Source organism: Antedon mediterranea, chromosome 4 (genome assembly GCF_964355755.1).
Source record: "Antedon mediterranea chromosome 4, ecAntMedi1.1, whole genome shotgun sequence".
Classification (NCBI taxonomy): domain Eukaryota; kingdom Metazoa; phylum Echinodermata; class Crinoidea; order Comatulida; family Antedonidae; genus Antedon; species Antedon mediterranea.
In genome coordinates this window covers 6,657,049-6,670,918 of record NC_092673.1, presented here as the reverse complement: position 1 = coordinate 6,670,918, position 13,870 = coordinate 6,657,049, and the positions used below count along the sequence as shown (strand labels likewise).

General features: G+C 34.2%; 1 protein-coding gene across 1 annotated transcript; it reads right to left on the bottom strand.

Annotated features, from left to right (window-relative positions):
* Window positions 1–5,351: 5,351 nt before the first annotated feature.
* On the bottom strand, window positions 5,352–12,343 carry LOC140047961 (melatonin receptor type 1B-B-like). Its single transcript, XM_072092991.1, has 2 exons — window positions 12,165–12,343; window positions 5,352–6,766 (listed from the first exon to the last, which is right to left on the bottom strand). The coding sequence occupies exon 2, from the start codon at window positions 6,756–6,758 to the stop codon at window positions 5,643–5,645; it is 1,116 nt and encodes a 371-aa protein (XP_071949092.1). The 5' UTR covers window positions 6,759–6,766; window positions 12,165–12,343; the 3' UTR covers window positions 5,352–5,642.
* Between the last annotated feature and the right edge of the window lie 1,527 nt (window positions 12,344–13,870).

Genomic DNA, 13,870 nt, shown 5'->3' with positions numbered 1-13,870 from the left:
TCTATATAGACATTTAAATGGTGCTACCCCTTTAAACTGTGAAACTAAAGAAAAAACAAATGTGTACATAGAATAAATGAACTATGTTTATAATTACTGATTGTTTACACTCCTAATTTGGATGGACAGTAACCGATTTGTCAGTCGGCAACCGCTTAAGACGAACGAACGAATTGCAATATTATTCATACTTTTAAATGACTTGTTATACCATTACACAATATTTGATTGTAACTCTGGGTATCGCCTAATAAAACTGTCACTCTCATTGTACGATAATTCCATCTTCAGTCCCATCGCCATTGCAACTGACGTCAACATAAAACAGGTCAACGACCGTACAACAATGTGTCCCCTGTGTCCCCTATTCGTTATTTAAAACATGATTTTTTTTTCTAAGAACGAAAGTAGGATGTGGTAGCCTGTGTATATTTTCTTTGTATTTATTTATATTCCAAACTTCGTATCGTCGTGCAAGATACGGTGTAAATTGAAACATAGGCCTACAGTAGAGCCCAAACTCAACAAAGTGTACCCTTAAGCTTGGTTCCCACTTGAGCGACGCAACGTAAAGCAATCTACGCAACGTAAGAAAATGCCCTTCCAATCATTGTGTTTGCCCCCGCCTGCGTTAAATCAAATCTGCGATTTTTACAGCACTGTTGCGTCGTCGGTTCCCACTTGCGATTACCCAATACATCACTTTGCGTCGATACGTCGCTGCGTTACGTGGCGTTCTAATGGGAACCACGCTTTAATAGGGGACTTGCCCGCCGGCCGTATTACCAAATATTTGTCACTCATTTGTTTCACGGGAAAGTGACCGTTTGATAAGAGTTTTCCGCAAATGGCGCACAACAGAAACAAAGACATCTTTGCACCTTTCCTCAACCATATTCATTCATAGGCCTGTCTTTTCCTCTCTTTTTTTATCGTGCAAGATTTTTGCATAACGTTTATGTTCCTTAAAGGGTATAGCTCCAGGTTTATAACTTTTTTTTAAGAACGACATTGACAATTTGACCTGGCTTATTTATTATTATCTATTCCATTCGCTTAAACTTATCTCACGACGCTAGTCAGTGCATTGCCACGGTTAGTATTTAATATAACGAGAATTATCAGACGCAGCATTCGGAAATTGCAAAGACATTGGTCTAAAAAACATATTTTTTCGTACAAATTTTCCGTTCTAATATAGACTTTAATAAGTAGTCTTTAATTTTCACCTTAGTTTGGAATTGTTCATTCGTCCTACTTTTTAGTCGCGTGGAAGCGACTCTATAGTTCACTATGTCGGTCGGTCGGTCTGTCTGTCGGTCTGTCGGTCTGTCTGTCGGTCCGGTATCACTATGCGTTTTATCGCTTTCTGACCTTATCTTGATATCAGTTTAATCTAGCTAGGTCAATTTTTCACAGTATATTCCTTATGGCCAGGAATCAATGTGGTTATGTTTTCACGGTGCGCAATAAAAAATTACGCGGTCTACGCACGATTTAACGAAATCACGTTTGTAATCATATCTTCACAACCATGAATCACAATTAAATAAAATTTGGTACTCATAAATTTCAGGGCATAAATCATCATATGGCAATACAATTACGTGTGTAGCGCATGTAACGCATGCGTACGCGCGCTTAACATTTTCAAAATTTATTTTCGATGAAATAAGAGTACATTTCAGGCAATTTTAAGCGTTTACAAAATTGCCATGAGTGCGCATATTTTTGCGCGCGCACTGCGCGTTAAATGTTATTGCGCACTCTTTTTGCCCGATTTCTGTTTTCTTGACTTACCGTACTTTTCAACTCGAAATTACGTTATACGAGCACGTCGAAAGTGACAGGCTACGCACGTGTAAATTAAAAAAAAATAAATGTTTTTAAACATTTCAACATTTTTAAACATGTTCAGTATTTTCGGTCAGTATAGTTCACTATGTCGGTCGGTCGGTCTCTCTGTCTGTCTGTCTGTCGGTCTGTCTGTCAGTCTGTCTGTCGGTCCGGTATCACTATGCATTGTAGCACGCGACTTAATGGCTGTTGGCCTTGTTAAACTACTTTTTAAACTACTTTGAAACCTTTCTTGTTTACGACATGTTAATACAGTAGTTGTATTGTTTCTGGGTTTTCCTATTACTTTCCCTAACACGATAGTGAAACCATCCAAGATGAAAGCGTTCAATAAACATGTAACGATTAATTGGTTATTATTGATTATTTAAACGTTTATTTCTAATACTGTAATAAATTATTACAAAGTTGTATAAAATTAATGTAAATATTTATCTTATTTTTCTACAGTAAAATTTCCCTAGATATAATATTGTCACTCCATTACGTATAAATGACCCTGGATTGTAATAACATCATCACCTCCCATCCCCTCCCCTGATTACAATTACAATAATTATTATTGTTCATTTGAACATGTTTGAACGTGACACTTAAATGTATATTCCCGCCATTTGATTGGTTATTTACGCATCACGTGCCGCTCGGTTGTAGTTTTTGAGCATTCTTTCAACGCGATCTAGTTTTCCTTCGTTAAAAAATGTATTTATTTATTTTTTATTTTCAACCTTTCGACAATCGGAAACAAAAATGTTGAACAGGGCTGTCGAGGTAAAGCAAAAAAAATTGTTTGTTTTAGGACAAGACAAAAATAGAATATAATCTTTATATTTACGAGTTCTTTGAATCCGGGATCTCACATGGATTCCGGTCGGTGACATAGTACGCACACACTTGTTGCTTGTTGCCTTATTAGGAAATCCATGTCGTAATTTCCTTTCTATCTTGTCAGAGCAATTGTAATTCATGGAAATGACATGATGCTTGTCTGGTCTTTAATTTAAGTCATTCATTTAACACTCAGAGGAAGAATGATTAATCCATATCGGAAATTGTACTATGTTATCACAATTCGTAACAGCGTAGTTATATATTATATACAATTAAAAAAACTATTCATTCATTCAGGCTTATCGCCTGACTTTATTTACTTTAGGCCTCTGGCCCCTAGTAATTAACAAAATAATAATTACATTGAAAAATAAAGCAATTTATGGTCACAAGATAAATGAATTAATTAATTTCGTTCTTTAAGCAAAACATATATCTTAACTTATAAGCATGATAAATATATTTAGATAGATTATCAATAATTATTGGATCCTGTGATGACATTAAACGACAGAATTTAAAAGTATTTGGATTTTCAAAAAATAAAGAAGGTATACATTTTTTTCTGATTTCCTTGTAACGAGAGCAAACTGTAACAAAATGATATTCATCTTCAACTTCATTTATATTACAATACATATTTTACATAACCTATTGCTGCGCTCTATTCTTTTCCATATTCCCCTTTCTACCTCTAGTTGAAGTGTGCCCAGTCTTAGTTGACTTAAAGCTCGCTTATATCTAGTATCAAGGGTCTGTAGTAAGTATCCATCTACTCCGAAATTGTTTTTGAATATTTTATAGTATCTTAATTTTGAAGAAATATTTATTCTTTCAAGAAAGGATTGGCGTTCTATATCGGTTAGCCTTTCTTTTATTTTATTAACTATATAAAATTTATCAAGGATATTATTTTGTGAAAACCATATGTTTCCATGACCAATAGAGCATAACATGTGTTTTACATCGCTTACCCAACAATTACTATTATTTTGCGCTTTATGAAGTTGAGATTTATAACATTTCTTCGCATATTTGTCCTCGTTCATATTTACTAGTCTTACCCAATAACGGATAACATTGAGTACACTTTCGATTGATAAAGAGAATCGTCCACATTCTCCTCTAATTGAAACATTTGTGGCTGATTTCCCGACCCCTAAAACATATCTGCAGAAATTATTTTGAATATCATCAATTTTGTTGTTGTTTAGTTTTCCCCATATTTCACTACCATACAGTATAATTGGGTTTATTTTAACATCAAATAAGTAGTTCCAAATATTCACTGGTAGATGTCCATATTTCTGATATATTATATTTTTGAGTGAGAAAAGTGCTTTATTAGCCTGTGTATTATTTTGTTTTCTGGCCTTTTCCCAATTTCCTGAACAATCGAAAGTGACTCCAAGATATTTAAGAGATTTTACTAATTCAATTTCTTTACCAAGATAATTCCACTTTTCGTAGTTCTTAAGTTTTCCATTTTTTTTAAATACTATTATTTTACTTTTGTCAATGTTAACTACCAATCCCCACCTATTACAATAATATGCTAGTTTATTTAAAAGATCTTGTAATGAGTACACTGTATCACTGATTAAAACTAGATCATCTGCATACAGTAGGCGATTAATATTTATGTTATCAATTTTTATTTTGTTTCGATTTTCAGCAGTATGTAATAACTCAGTTATATCATTAATAAAAATATTAAATAATAATGAAGATAAAGGTGACCCTTGTTGTATTCCTACTTCACATTTAAAGGATTCTCCAATTTTGTTGCCAACCTTTACATGCCCTTTTAATTTACTATACATTGTTTTTATAACTTTGATTATTTTACCTTTTATACCAGATTTTCTTAGTTTACTTATAAGGAAATCGTGTCTAATAGAATCGAAAGCGCGTTTTAAATCTATAAACGCCATGTACACAGTTCCTCGTTTTTTTGAGAGATATTTGTTAACAATTGTGTCTAAAATAAATATGTTATCAATAGTACGACAATCTTTTCTAAACCCTCCCTGTTTTTGATGTAATATTTCATTTTCTTCTGTCCATTTGCTTAATCTATTGCTTATAATGTATAAAAACACCTTGCCTAAAGTGGATATTAAGGATACGCCTCTATAATTTGCTGGTTGATCTCTTTTGCCCTTTTTAAATATAGTACTATAGTACTAATGGTGTACTCACGCCATGTTTCCCACAATCGTCCAATCAGATTTAGGTGTTATATAGACCTGAACACTCTATACAATATACATATCATAAATGGTAATACTTTCCTAAGTTAAGATTGCAGAATAAAGTTTGGTTCCAACGAATGCAACGCAAGAACGTAAGCGTACGTTAAATGGGAGATATTTGCCCAAAAAAAAATAGCATAAATATGAGATTCAATGTGTCAATTTTTTAAGTTTACAAAGTGGTTTGGCATCCAGGCTGAGAATAATATGATCATAATATTTGCTGTTATGACAGCAAATATTATGATTATTTTATACATTCTTCACTGAAATGTCAAACCTTATATAAAGAAACACTTTAAAATTGTATTTTATAAAGTTAAAATATCACGTATACTTAACTACAAAAAATATTTTAAAAAACCTGAATTTTATGATCGTAATTTACCCAATTTCGAATGAACTCGCATTTCCTCAAGGTATGGTTAACTGGTATAGTTAATTTCATTTTTTCCCTTTTAAAAAGTATGTATTATACTAATATTAGTACCGTACCGTAGTGGCGGTTTCAGAGTGGGTTGGAAAGTAACCCTGGTCAGTCTCTGGATTCGCCACTTATAATTCCTTTCTTGTATTTTGTATGTGTGCGGTGGTAATTTAGATGTCAACATAAAGTTCCGAGAATATTAAATAATTATGGTACACGCCTATTAAAAACACCATTTAAAATCGTTAAATACAGTTTTCTGTATTTGTATTTTACCATCTTCTTATTGATCGTAAAAAGTGCGCTTTATCTGGAATTTTTGAACATTTACACGTTAAAATGCTTTTGAACACAGTTTTGAAAAACGGATGTTTGGTGGCGTATACAAGCGGATTTACACAACTATTACACAGTAAGAAAAGCGCGGCATACGGGGTTGCTTTGATCGCACCGTCGCCTGGCAACAGAAGACAAACGTTATACGGAGTTGCGCAAACAACATACAGAACTACGACGTAAAATAAGTTCTTGGTGACCTCAACTTGAGTCCTACTTAACCGTTTCCTGGTGGATTGATGAAGGGTGGACGCTTGTCTACTTCTGTTGATGGTCCTTAACGTTGGTTCGTTGGTTGAGGACGAATGTTCGAGCGGCCCGGATGCAGTTAGGTCCGATTTCATTGTTTTTACGTGTTTCCGAATGTGTGTAAACACTCGTATGTAACAATATATGATGATGACAAACGGAACGGGATAAAGTATAGCAGAAATGATAAAACTATAAACGGCAGACTTGGGATGTGACGAATCCCATGAGCATGTGCTGTAGCGTGTGTCGTATCCAAGTTGGCCTACTCCAAACATCCGTGGAATCAACGCAGTAAATATTGATATGCTCCAGACGAACACGAGGAGACCAATCAAACTAGATGTGCGGAATAAACATATATTCCGATAATCCCGCGCCGAACGCGTAATCACAACAAACCTCGTGATCGCAATCAAGGCCAGCGTATACAAACTGCTAACAATACAGATAATAGCCATTGCGGACGCAAAGCTACATACACCCGGTGCGAGCGGCCATCCCTCGTCCTCACTCAAAAACGCCAACATATTCCATGGTAAATTAAGAACAGTTGCTAAGTCCGTAACGGCTAGATTTACGACGAAAACGTTCGTTCCTGTACGTAATCTACGAGAAAGTATAACAGACAGTATAACAAGAGTATTTCCAAATGTACCAGTGACGACAAATATTCCTAGAACGAGAACCTGAATTACACGTTCCCATGGAGCCCACGTAACCACAGATGGCTCAATCGTTGTTGATGTCACGTTCTCGTCGTCGTAGTAGTAGAAAGAAGTTGTATTTTCAAATAGATCCATTATATATCCTGCAAAAAAAATCACATATTTAACATTGTGTCTGTCATACTCGTTGAACGAACAATTAATTGTCTAGGTTCTAGACCGCATTCGAATTAATATAAGTAAAAAGATAAATATTTTTGCATATATGGCGTTTCATATCTATGATAATGAGCTCACAAAATACCTTTTCCAGACAAAAAAATTGAAATGACAACGGGTGGGCTAACATAAAAAAAAACAATAATACAGAATTGGGGCAAGCAAGTAGGGTAGTCTACTCAATAGTGCGCAAGTCATGAACATGCTTTACGTGTACCGCCGTACATTTTCGTTTGAAGAAAAATACACATGCACATAAAAATGTGCGTGGTTCACCGCCAGGTGGAAATACGTCATAGAATTTTAGTCTAGTTCATTTATCAGTGCGTTAATTCATGTATGAATGGTAAGTCGTTCGTACTTTGGTAAAGAATGATTTGCAAAAAAAATATATGGAATATGTATTATGGGTTATAAGTCATACAAGAAAAATAAAAACTTCGGTCAAATAACTCGTGTCGCGTTATGTAAAACCACTAAGCGGAGGTGACAATTGAAACTGGTTCAGTCTCATTGAGTCAACGACTGTCTTCCCTTATTTACTTCCGTATTGTTTTGTTATCATTTTCTGACAAATTCTGCAACTGTTTATGCGATTTAGTTTGTGTTTAATGATTGAGGCTGACATGGGTTCACTAAATGAGGAGGGTTTAAACTATCCCTTGATTGAACAAGTGCACATTATGAACCTACATCTTGTTTTCTCACCCGGCCGGACGCAAGAAGTAAGGTGACCAATTACAATCAATTCGGATGACCTATCGCGTCGTGATTGATCAAATTACTTTGTAGCGTGCATCGTCCTTGCGTTGCGTCCAAGTTGGAACAAGCTTTAGCGCGCCGCAACTAGGCACATTTTAGCCCAATCACAACGCGATGGCTCATTTGAACTGCTGATGGGAAGCTGTTGTATCATCGTCTTTGCGTTAAGTGAAAAAAATATTTCTTACAAAAAACGTTGCTCAAGATTTTATAATTAATCATTGTTCTTTCTTCAGATATATTTATGATTAATTATTAAAAAAGATGTCCTTTAATCGCAAAAATACATACAAATCAAAGATAGTCTTTAATTATGATTCACATGCCCATTTAAAAATGGTCAATTTAGAACTTGAATGTGCTGTGTGTGTGTGACCTCAACCTGTTGGCATGCAACAACGTGACTTTTCACGAAAATTCTTTCTTGTCTTTTCCGAGACGTTTTTTGGGTCCAGCAGCTGGGATCTATAAATTATAGTCGAGTTTACAAAGTCGCAAACTGCTGCTTGCTTATGAATGAGTAGTACTCATGGGACGTAGCTGGCTAGAGCAGCAGCGCGAAAACGTACCATACAAATCGGGTCATGCGTTTAACGCACAAACTAAAGTACGGTACGATACAATACATTGCACAGGTAATTTGACCAATCAATCTGCGTGGATAATAATTAGTTACTGTACATGTGTATGCCCTGGGATACTTGTTGGATGCATTTCGAAATGGAATTATTTCGACGTACAGTAGTGTGTAGAGAGAATTAAATAACTTGACTTTAAAATCCTTGAGTTTATTTTAGGCAATACTTTTAATAATATCCGTCAATTTCCGGGTTTAAATTCCTGCAAAGTGTCACAGACCACGCAGAAAATGATAAATACAGGAAAGCAGAAAAGGAAAAATATGTTGGACATGGGGGAATCGTGTTTTGACGAAACTCGTTTACGAGATTTTACCTTATCGAAATGGTAATAACTCAAAAATAGAATGAAATATTAATTTAAACCTGATATTGAATGCTTAATGCAACACAGAGACGTACGTAACGCAACTAAGTGATTTGACCAATCACAATTGATGGATCGAACTGTCGCTTGTCATTGGTCAACTCGCTTGCGTTGCGTGTCTTCGTTCTTGCGTTCCGTCTGACCATTCATTAATTAAACGTCAATCAAACTTCATGAGACAAGAAGCGAAGATATTTTTTGTTTACATAGTCAGTTGGTGTCGCCAGTAGGAGGGCCGAGCAGCCGTCCCCTCCCATTTGACACCGATTGGGGAAACCCCTGGCGCGTGCAACCATCGTTAAATCTTGATTCGGGAATTTTCTTTCGTTTTGTTTTATTTCAATAAACAATAACCTCCGGCCTCACTTTCACCTTTGATCTCTACAGCATTCTTATTTTTCTCGTCGTAACCTGTGGCATGTGATTATTGCAACACGTGATTACAATATGTTAAGTCTCCCTTATATAATCATTAACTAAATATATTACGCATTATGGTACCTGGGTATTACAAAATATACAAAAATGATACATTATCCAGGCTTATGTTTGACAAAAAAAAGTGTGAATTGCCCAAATATGGTAGTGACATGCCCAAATATGGTAGTGATATGACATCATCATGTCCATATATGGGCATCAAACTGTTTTGATAAGTGTAGACAGAGTTTTAGGCTAAATCATGTTTGTTGTAATCTGCGTATTAATTTAATACATTTAAAAATGTTTGGCGGCTTATTTTTTGGCCGCGGCTAATAGTTTTCGAAACAAGTTGCTAAGCCAAGCTTAATCGAGAAATCCTCTTTTTTCTATGAAAATATTTTCCCAATTCACTGATTAGATGTGTTCTTTTCATTGTTTAATCTGTTCATTTTTTTCAAATGCTATCAAAAACTAACAATGCACTTTTGCAATTATATAATACAAACTTGTAGTAGAAAGAATGTAAACAAAGTACAAAGTGAAACTAAATTAATGTGGAAGTTTGTGTCAATATATTTTAGTACGAAATTGGAAATCTTCAGTAGACCTACCAATTGTATCGAGTCACACACAAATAGCATTTAGAGAAAGAGTACAGCGGGAAGTTTGTTTTTTGTTTTGCCCGACCAATGTGGCAAATCCTTCTACAAAAGAGGCTTTTTCTTGTGTTGTTTTTTTTTTTTGGGGGGGGGGGGGGAATTTGCATAAATAAAAAACTCGATTACCATTACCATAGCCTCCAAACGAAAGAATTTTATTTATTGCAGACTGAAAGTATTTGACTTTGAGGTTCAGAAACTGTTACCACATTTTTGGTATTATTTTCTTCGATTTTATTATTTATATAGATACATAGGCCTACATACACATATAGTTTAATACGAGTAAGACATTACAAGCTTTATACCATTGTTAGAGCTAAATATAACCAACAAAAAGAACACTAAACAATGGACAATTCTAAACGTATAAACAATTAATCCAACTTCCTGTCCATTATGTAACCACACAGAGCCCTGTGTCAGGTACGTCTTGTACTTTCACTTGATGAGTGTGTCCATGGACCTAAATTTAGGTCCACGGTGTGTCTAGTCCCCCAGACCCCCCCCCCCCTGCCATACAAAACAATTTTTTTGTAGTGAAATAAAGTACTATGAAGTAACCAAGTTTGTTGGTATTTCTGATAAAATACAGTATAAATATAAATACTTAAATTTCCTTTTCCGGTATAGGAAAACAATTTCTTTTAATATGTCCCGTAAAATAATCAACACGGCCAAGGATGAACGACTATGTTTGATAGGCCATTGTATATTTTTAAATATACAGTACAGTTGTAGTAAATTTTTATCTCACTTCCTATTGGTTTTGAATATTATATAATATTCTGTGAATAGAACAGGAAATTAAATATTGGTAATTGATAATTAAAATGATCAATTTTACTAACTTTAACTCTTAAAATGTCTATTATATCACTACCAAAGGAGGAAAAAATGAAGAAAAAAAATATATCACCTAATTTTACCAATGTATGTTTTTAATAATGAGCCGTATTTTGACCTATTTTTATGTTTTGTCATACTTTTTTAAATAATGATTTTAAAGAAGGAAGTCGTAAATTTGTGTTTGATAATTGTTTTGATTTACTACCTCATCAAACTGATTAAATAACCAGACTAGGAATGGTTTCCTCCTTTTAAAAAGTGTATAAATCTATCCATTCTTATATAATAAAATGATAACAAATATTTACTTTTTAACATGAATTAACCATGTTTGTGCCATCAGATAGCAAAGCCGATTAATAGAAAAATGTTGTGGTACAGTCTGTCAGAATATATTATTCCCATGATACAGGGGTCAGATGTTACACTATATTACCTAGCTATTTGGCCTGTGTGATACTGGATAATGCCATGTGGAGGTACTAGAGTTATATACAATTCAGAGAATGGGGTGCATAAACCTCTATAGACTACACTGTAGTTGTAGACACGGAAGTGATCTGCATCAGTGCGAATAGACAAGGCAATTTAATAAATAAAAAACACAAAAAAGTACCTGTAAAGGGACCACCGAGACTCGAATCTTCTCCATGTCAAGGTAACGGGCAACACAGATATAATAACCCGAAGCGAAGAAGTTAACAGGTCAATTTCACGGTACACAAATCGGCGTTTGTGTGAGAATGTATAATGTCCTTTCGTTCATGGCGATATTTCCTGTTTATACGTTTGTAAATGTATGATTTTATCTTTTTTGACTTGTATGATTCGCTTCTTATTTATTTAAAATTTAAATGTTATTTTGATACTTTTCATTTTGTTTTTAAATTGCTTTGTAAACGTGTGCCGCTGAACAAAAGGTTTGTTCAATAAGGTTTATCGTTATCATAATCCAATTGTTATTCTATATGGTCGGATTAAACGCGGATTACAATAGGATTATTAAGATTTAAGATATTAAATTGATAACATTTAATAACAATAATCGCATTCGTGCCACACATTTTTAAATGTTAGCTTATTTATACAGGACCTTGATTACCAAAGATTTTACCTGAAAGTGTTACATTAATTATTAATTGAAAAGGTTTCTTTTTTCAAATTGAAGTATTCCTATAATGGTTGATAAGAAAATAAAAAAATAAATTTAAAAAATTACAATAATAAATAAATAAACTTAGTTGCGTTTGCATTAATATTAATTAAGATAGATTAAGATCTATTGTACTAGCAGGCCTACTGTATAGCTATAGGTATAGGCCTGTATCAAAAAGACATATTGGTTGAAAAATAATATACATGACGATATATCTATTTAATAGCTAAAAATTACATGATGATGGTTTAAAAAAATGTGATACTCGATTTAAAATAGATATTCATTGTAGACTCTACACTGGGCCTAGCTTCACTGTATTTCACTACCCTTGATCACTAAAAAATTCTCAAATAACCCGGAAATGCCACACAGTTAAAAATAAATAATATGGTACTGAACTTAAGGATTAATTTGTGCAGTAAACTCTCTAAAACAAGAGTAAGTTAATATGACAATATTACATACCTGTTGTTTGATGACTAGGCCTACTACTTCTACGAGGAGAATCGTGTACTTTGCAGAGGGTCGATAATGACCCTGTACGACGTTGGTAGAAATAATAGATAGAAATAATAGATAGAAATATTAAAAATCAAAACTATAGCAATTGCAATATACAAGATAAAACACGACTGTACCTTTTAACAATTGTATGGATTATGAACAATGCTATGTTTCTATGCGCTTGAATGAGTTCAGTCCCATAAAAACTGAATCACCACTTTCGTAACCAATACCGCAATAGATTGTCTTAACGACGAATCTGATTGGGTGTTGATATGACGCGGGTCAGTAGTACCACCAAATCCGCATCCTGAGGAGGTACCGCGGATTATTTTTGGAATGTTCGTCACTTGATCGATCCTCGGGTCATTTGACCATTAATTATTTTGAAGTTTACTCCATTTATAGGCCTAAAGTCTTGTAATCCTCTCCTTCTCTCTCCTCGCTATCCCTTATTTATAGAGTATGATGTCTGATATTTTGCAGGGAGATTTGACATATTTTAAATATTTGAGTGGCTGTATTAATTATTAGTTCAATTCGTGATTTGCGTTTATTCTGACAGATAGGGCAAGGTGTACTCCTCGTCTGTTTCTTCAATGTGCTTGAGTTTTGACGATATTTTCTCCTCTCAGTTCATTTCGATGTTCCTTTCTATTTTGTTCAAACTTCTTCACGTCCTCATGTACGTACTGTACTACTCAGTTCTTTACTTGTTGATAGAGGAAGGTAGGATAACTTACAGGTAATTGGTAATCTTTTCTATGCATAGACCACAGGTGCGGCCCAAAAATTCCTATTGATCATACATCCCAATAATTATCGATCTATAATTATCCCCTATGTTTCACACTTTTTGAGATTTTATTTGTGCTACTACACCAGCTTGCTGAAAATAAGGCATTTAAAAAAAACTATGTAAATATAGGTAATATAACTTTAAATTTACATTTCTAGTATTTTAATTCAACTTCATATAGTTTTATTTTCATGCTATAGAAAAAAATATCCACCGTATATCCACCGTATATCCACCATCTTCCTTCTAGGGAGTCACAAGACATGTTATTACATTAGGTTAAACTACCTGACTACTGAAAAGGCCAAATTTTGTATTTTTAAGGAAAATTCATGTTTTTTCGTCTTGATTTCTATTACAAATATTTGATTTATGTATAATTAACCAGATATTATATTTAAAATGTATGCTTGTACATGAGCTTTAAAAAGAATAGTCTTCAACCAGGAGGAATTATATAATTCATCCATGTGTTCAGCCAACTATTTTCACAACTTTCCGGGCACCTTCCTCACCCCACACAAACAAAGCCCAAACAAACAGACGTAGAGACTACAATGAAACGGGCGATATGCTACCTCAGTAATATGCCTCTATTATTAGTGAAGGCGATCACTCCTTCATAATGGTTAATTATTTCCCTAAACCCATTTTCCATTAGGCCTATAAATATACTTACAGTTCTTTTCATATCATCTTTGAAAACAGGAAGTAACTTATGTTACCTCCTTGACCGATCTATATCCTGGTGAGAAAATGTTTACACTTATTGCAAATAAATTTAACTACCCATACGATACCACTTTAGGGTTTTTCCCTGAATTAGCTGCCAGCGAACTTATTTATTATTTTAGAAACCCCTATTCAT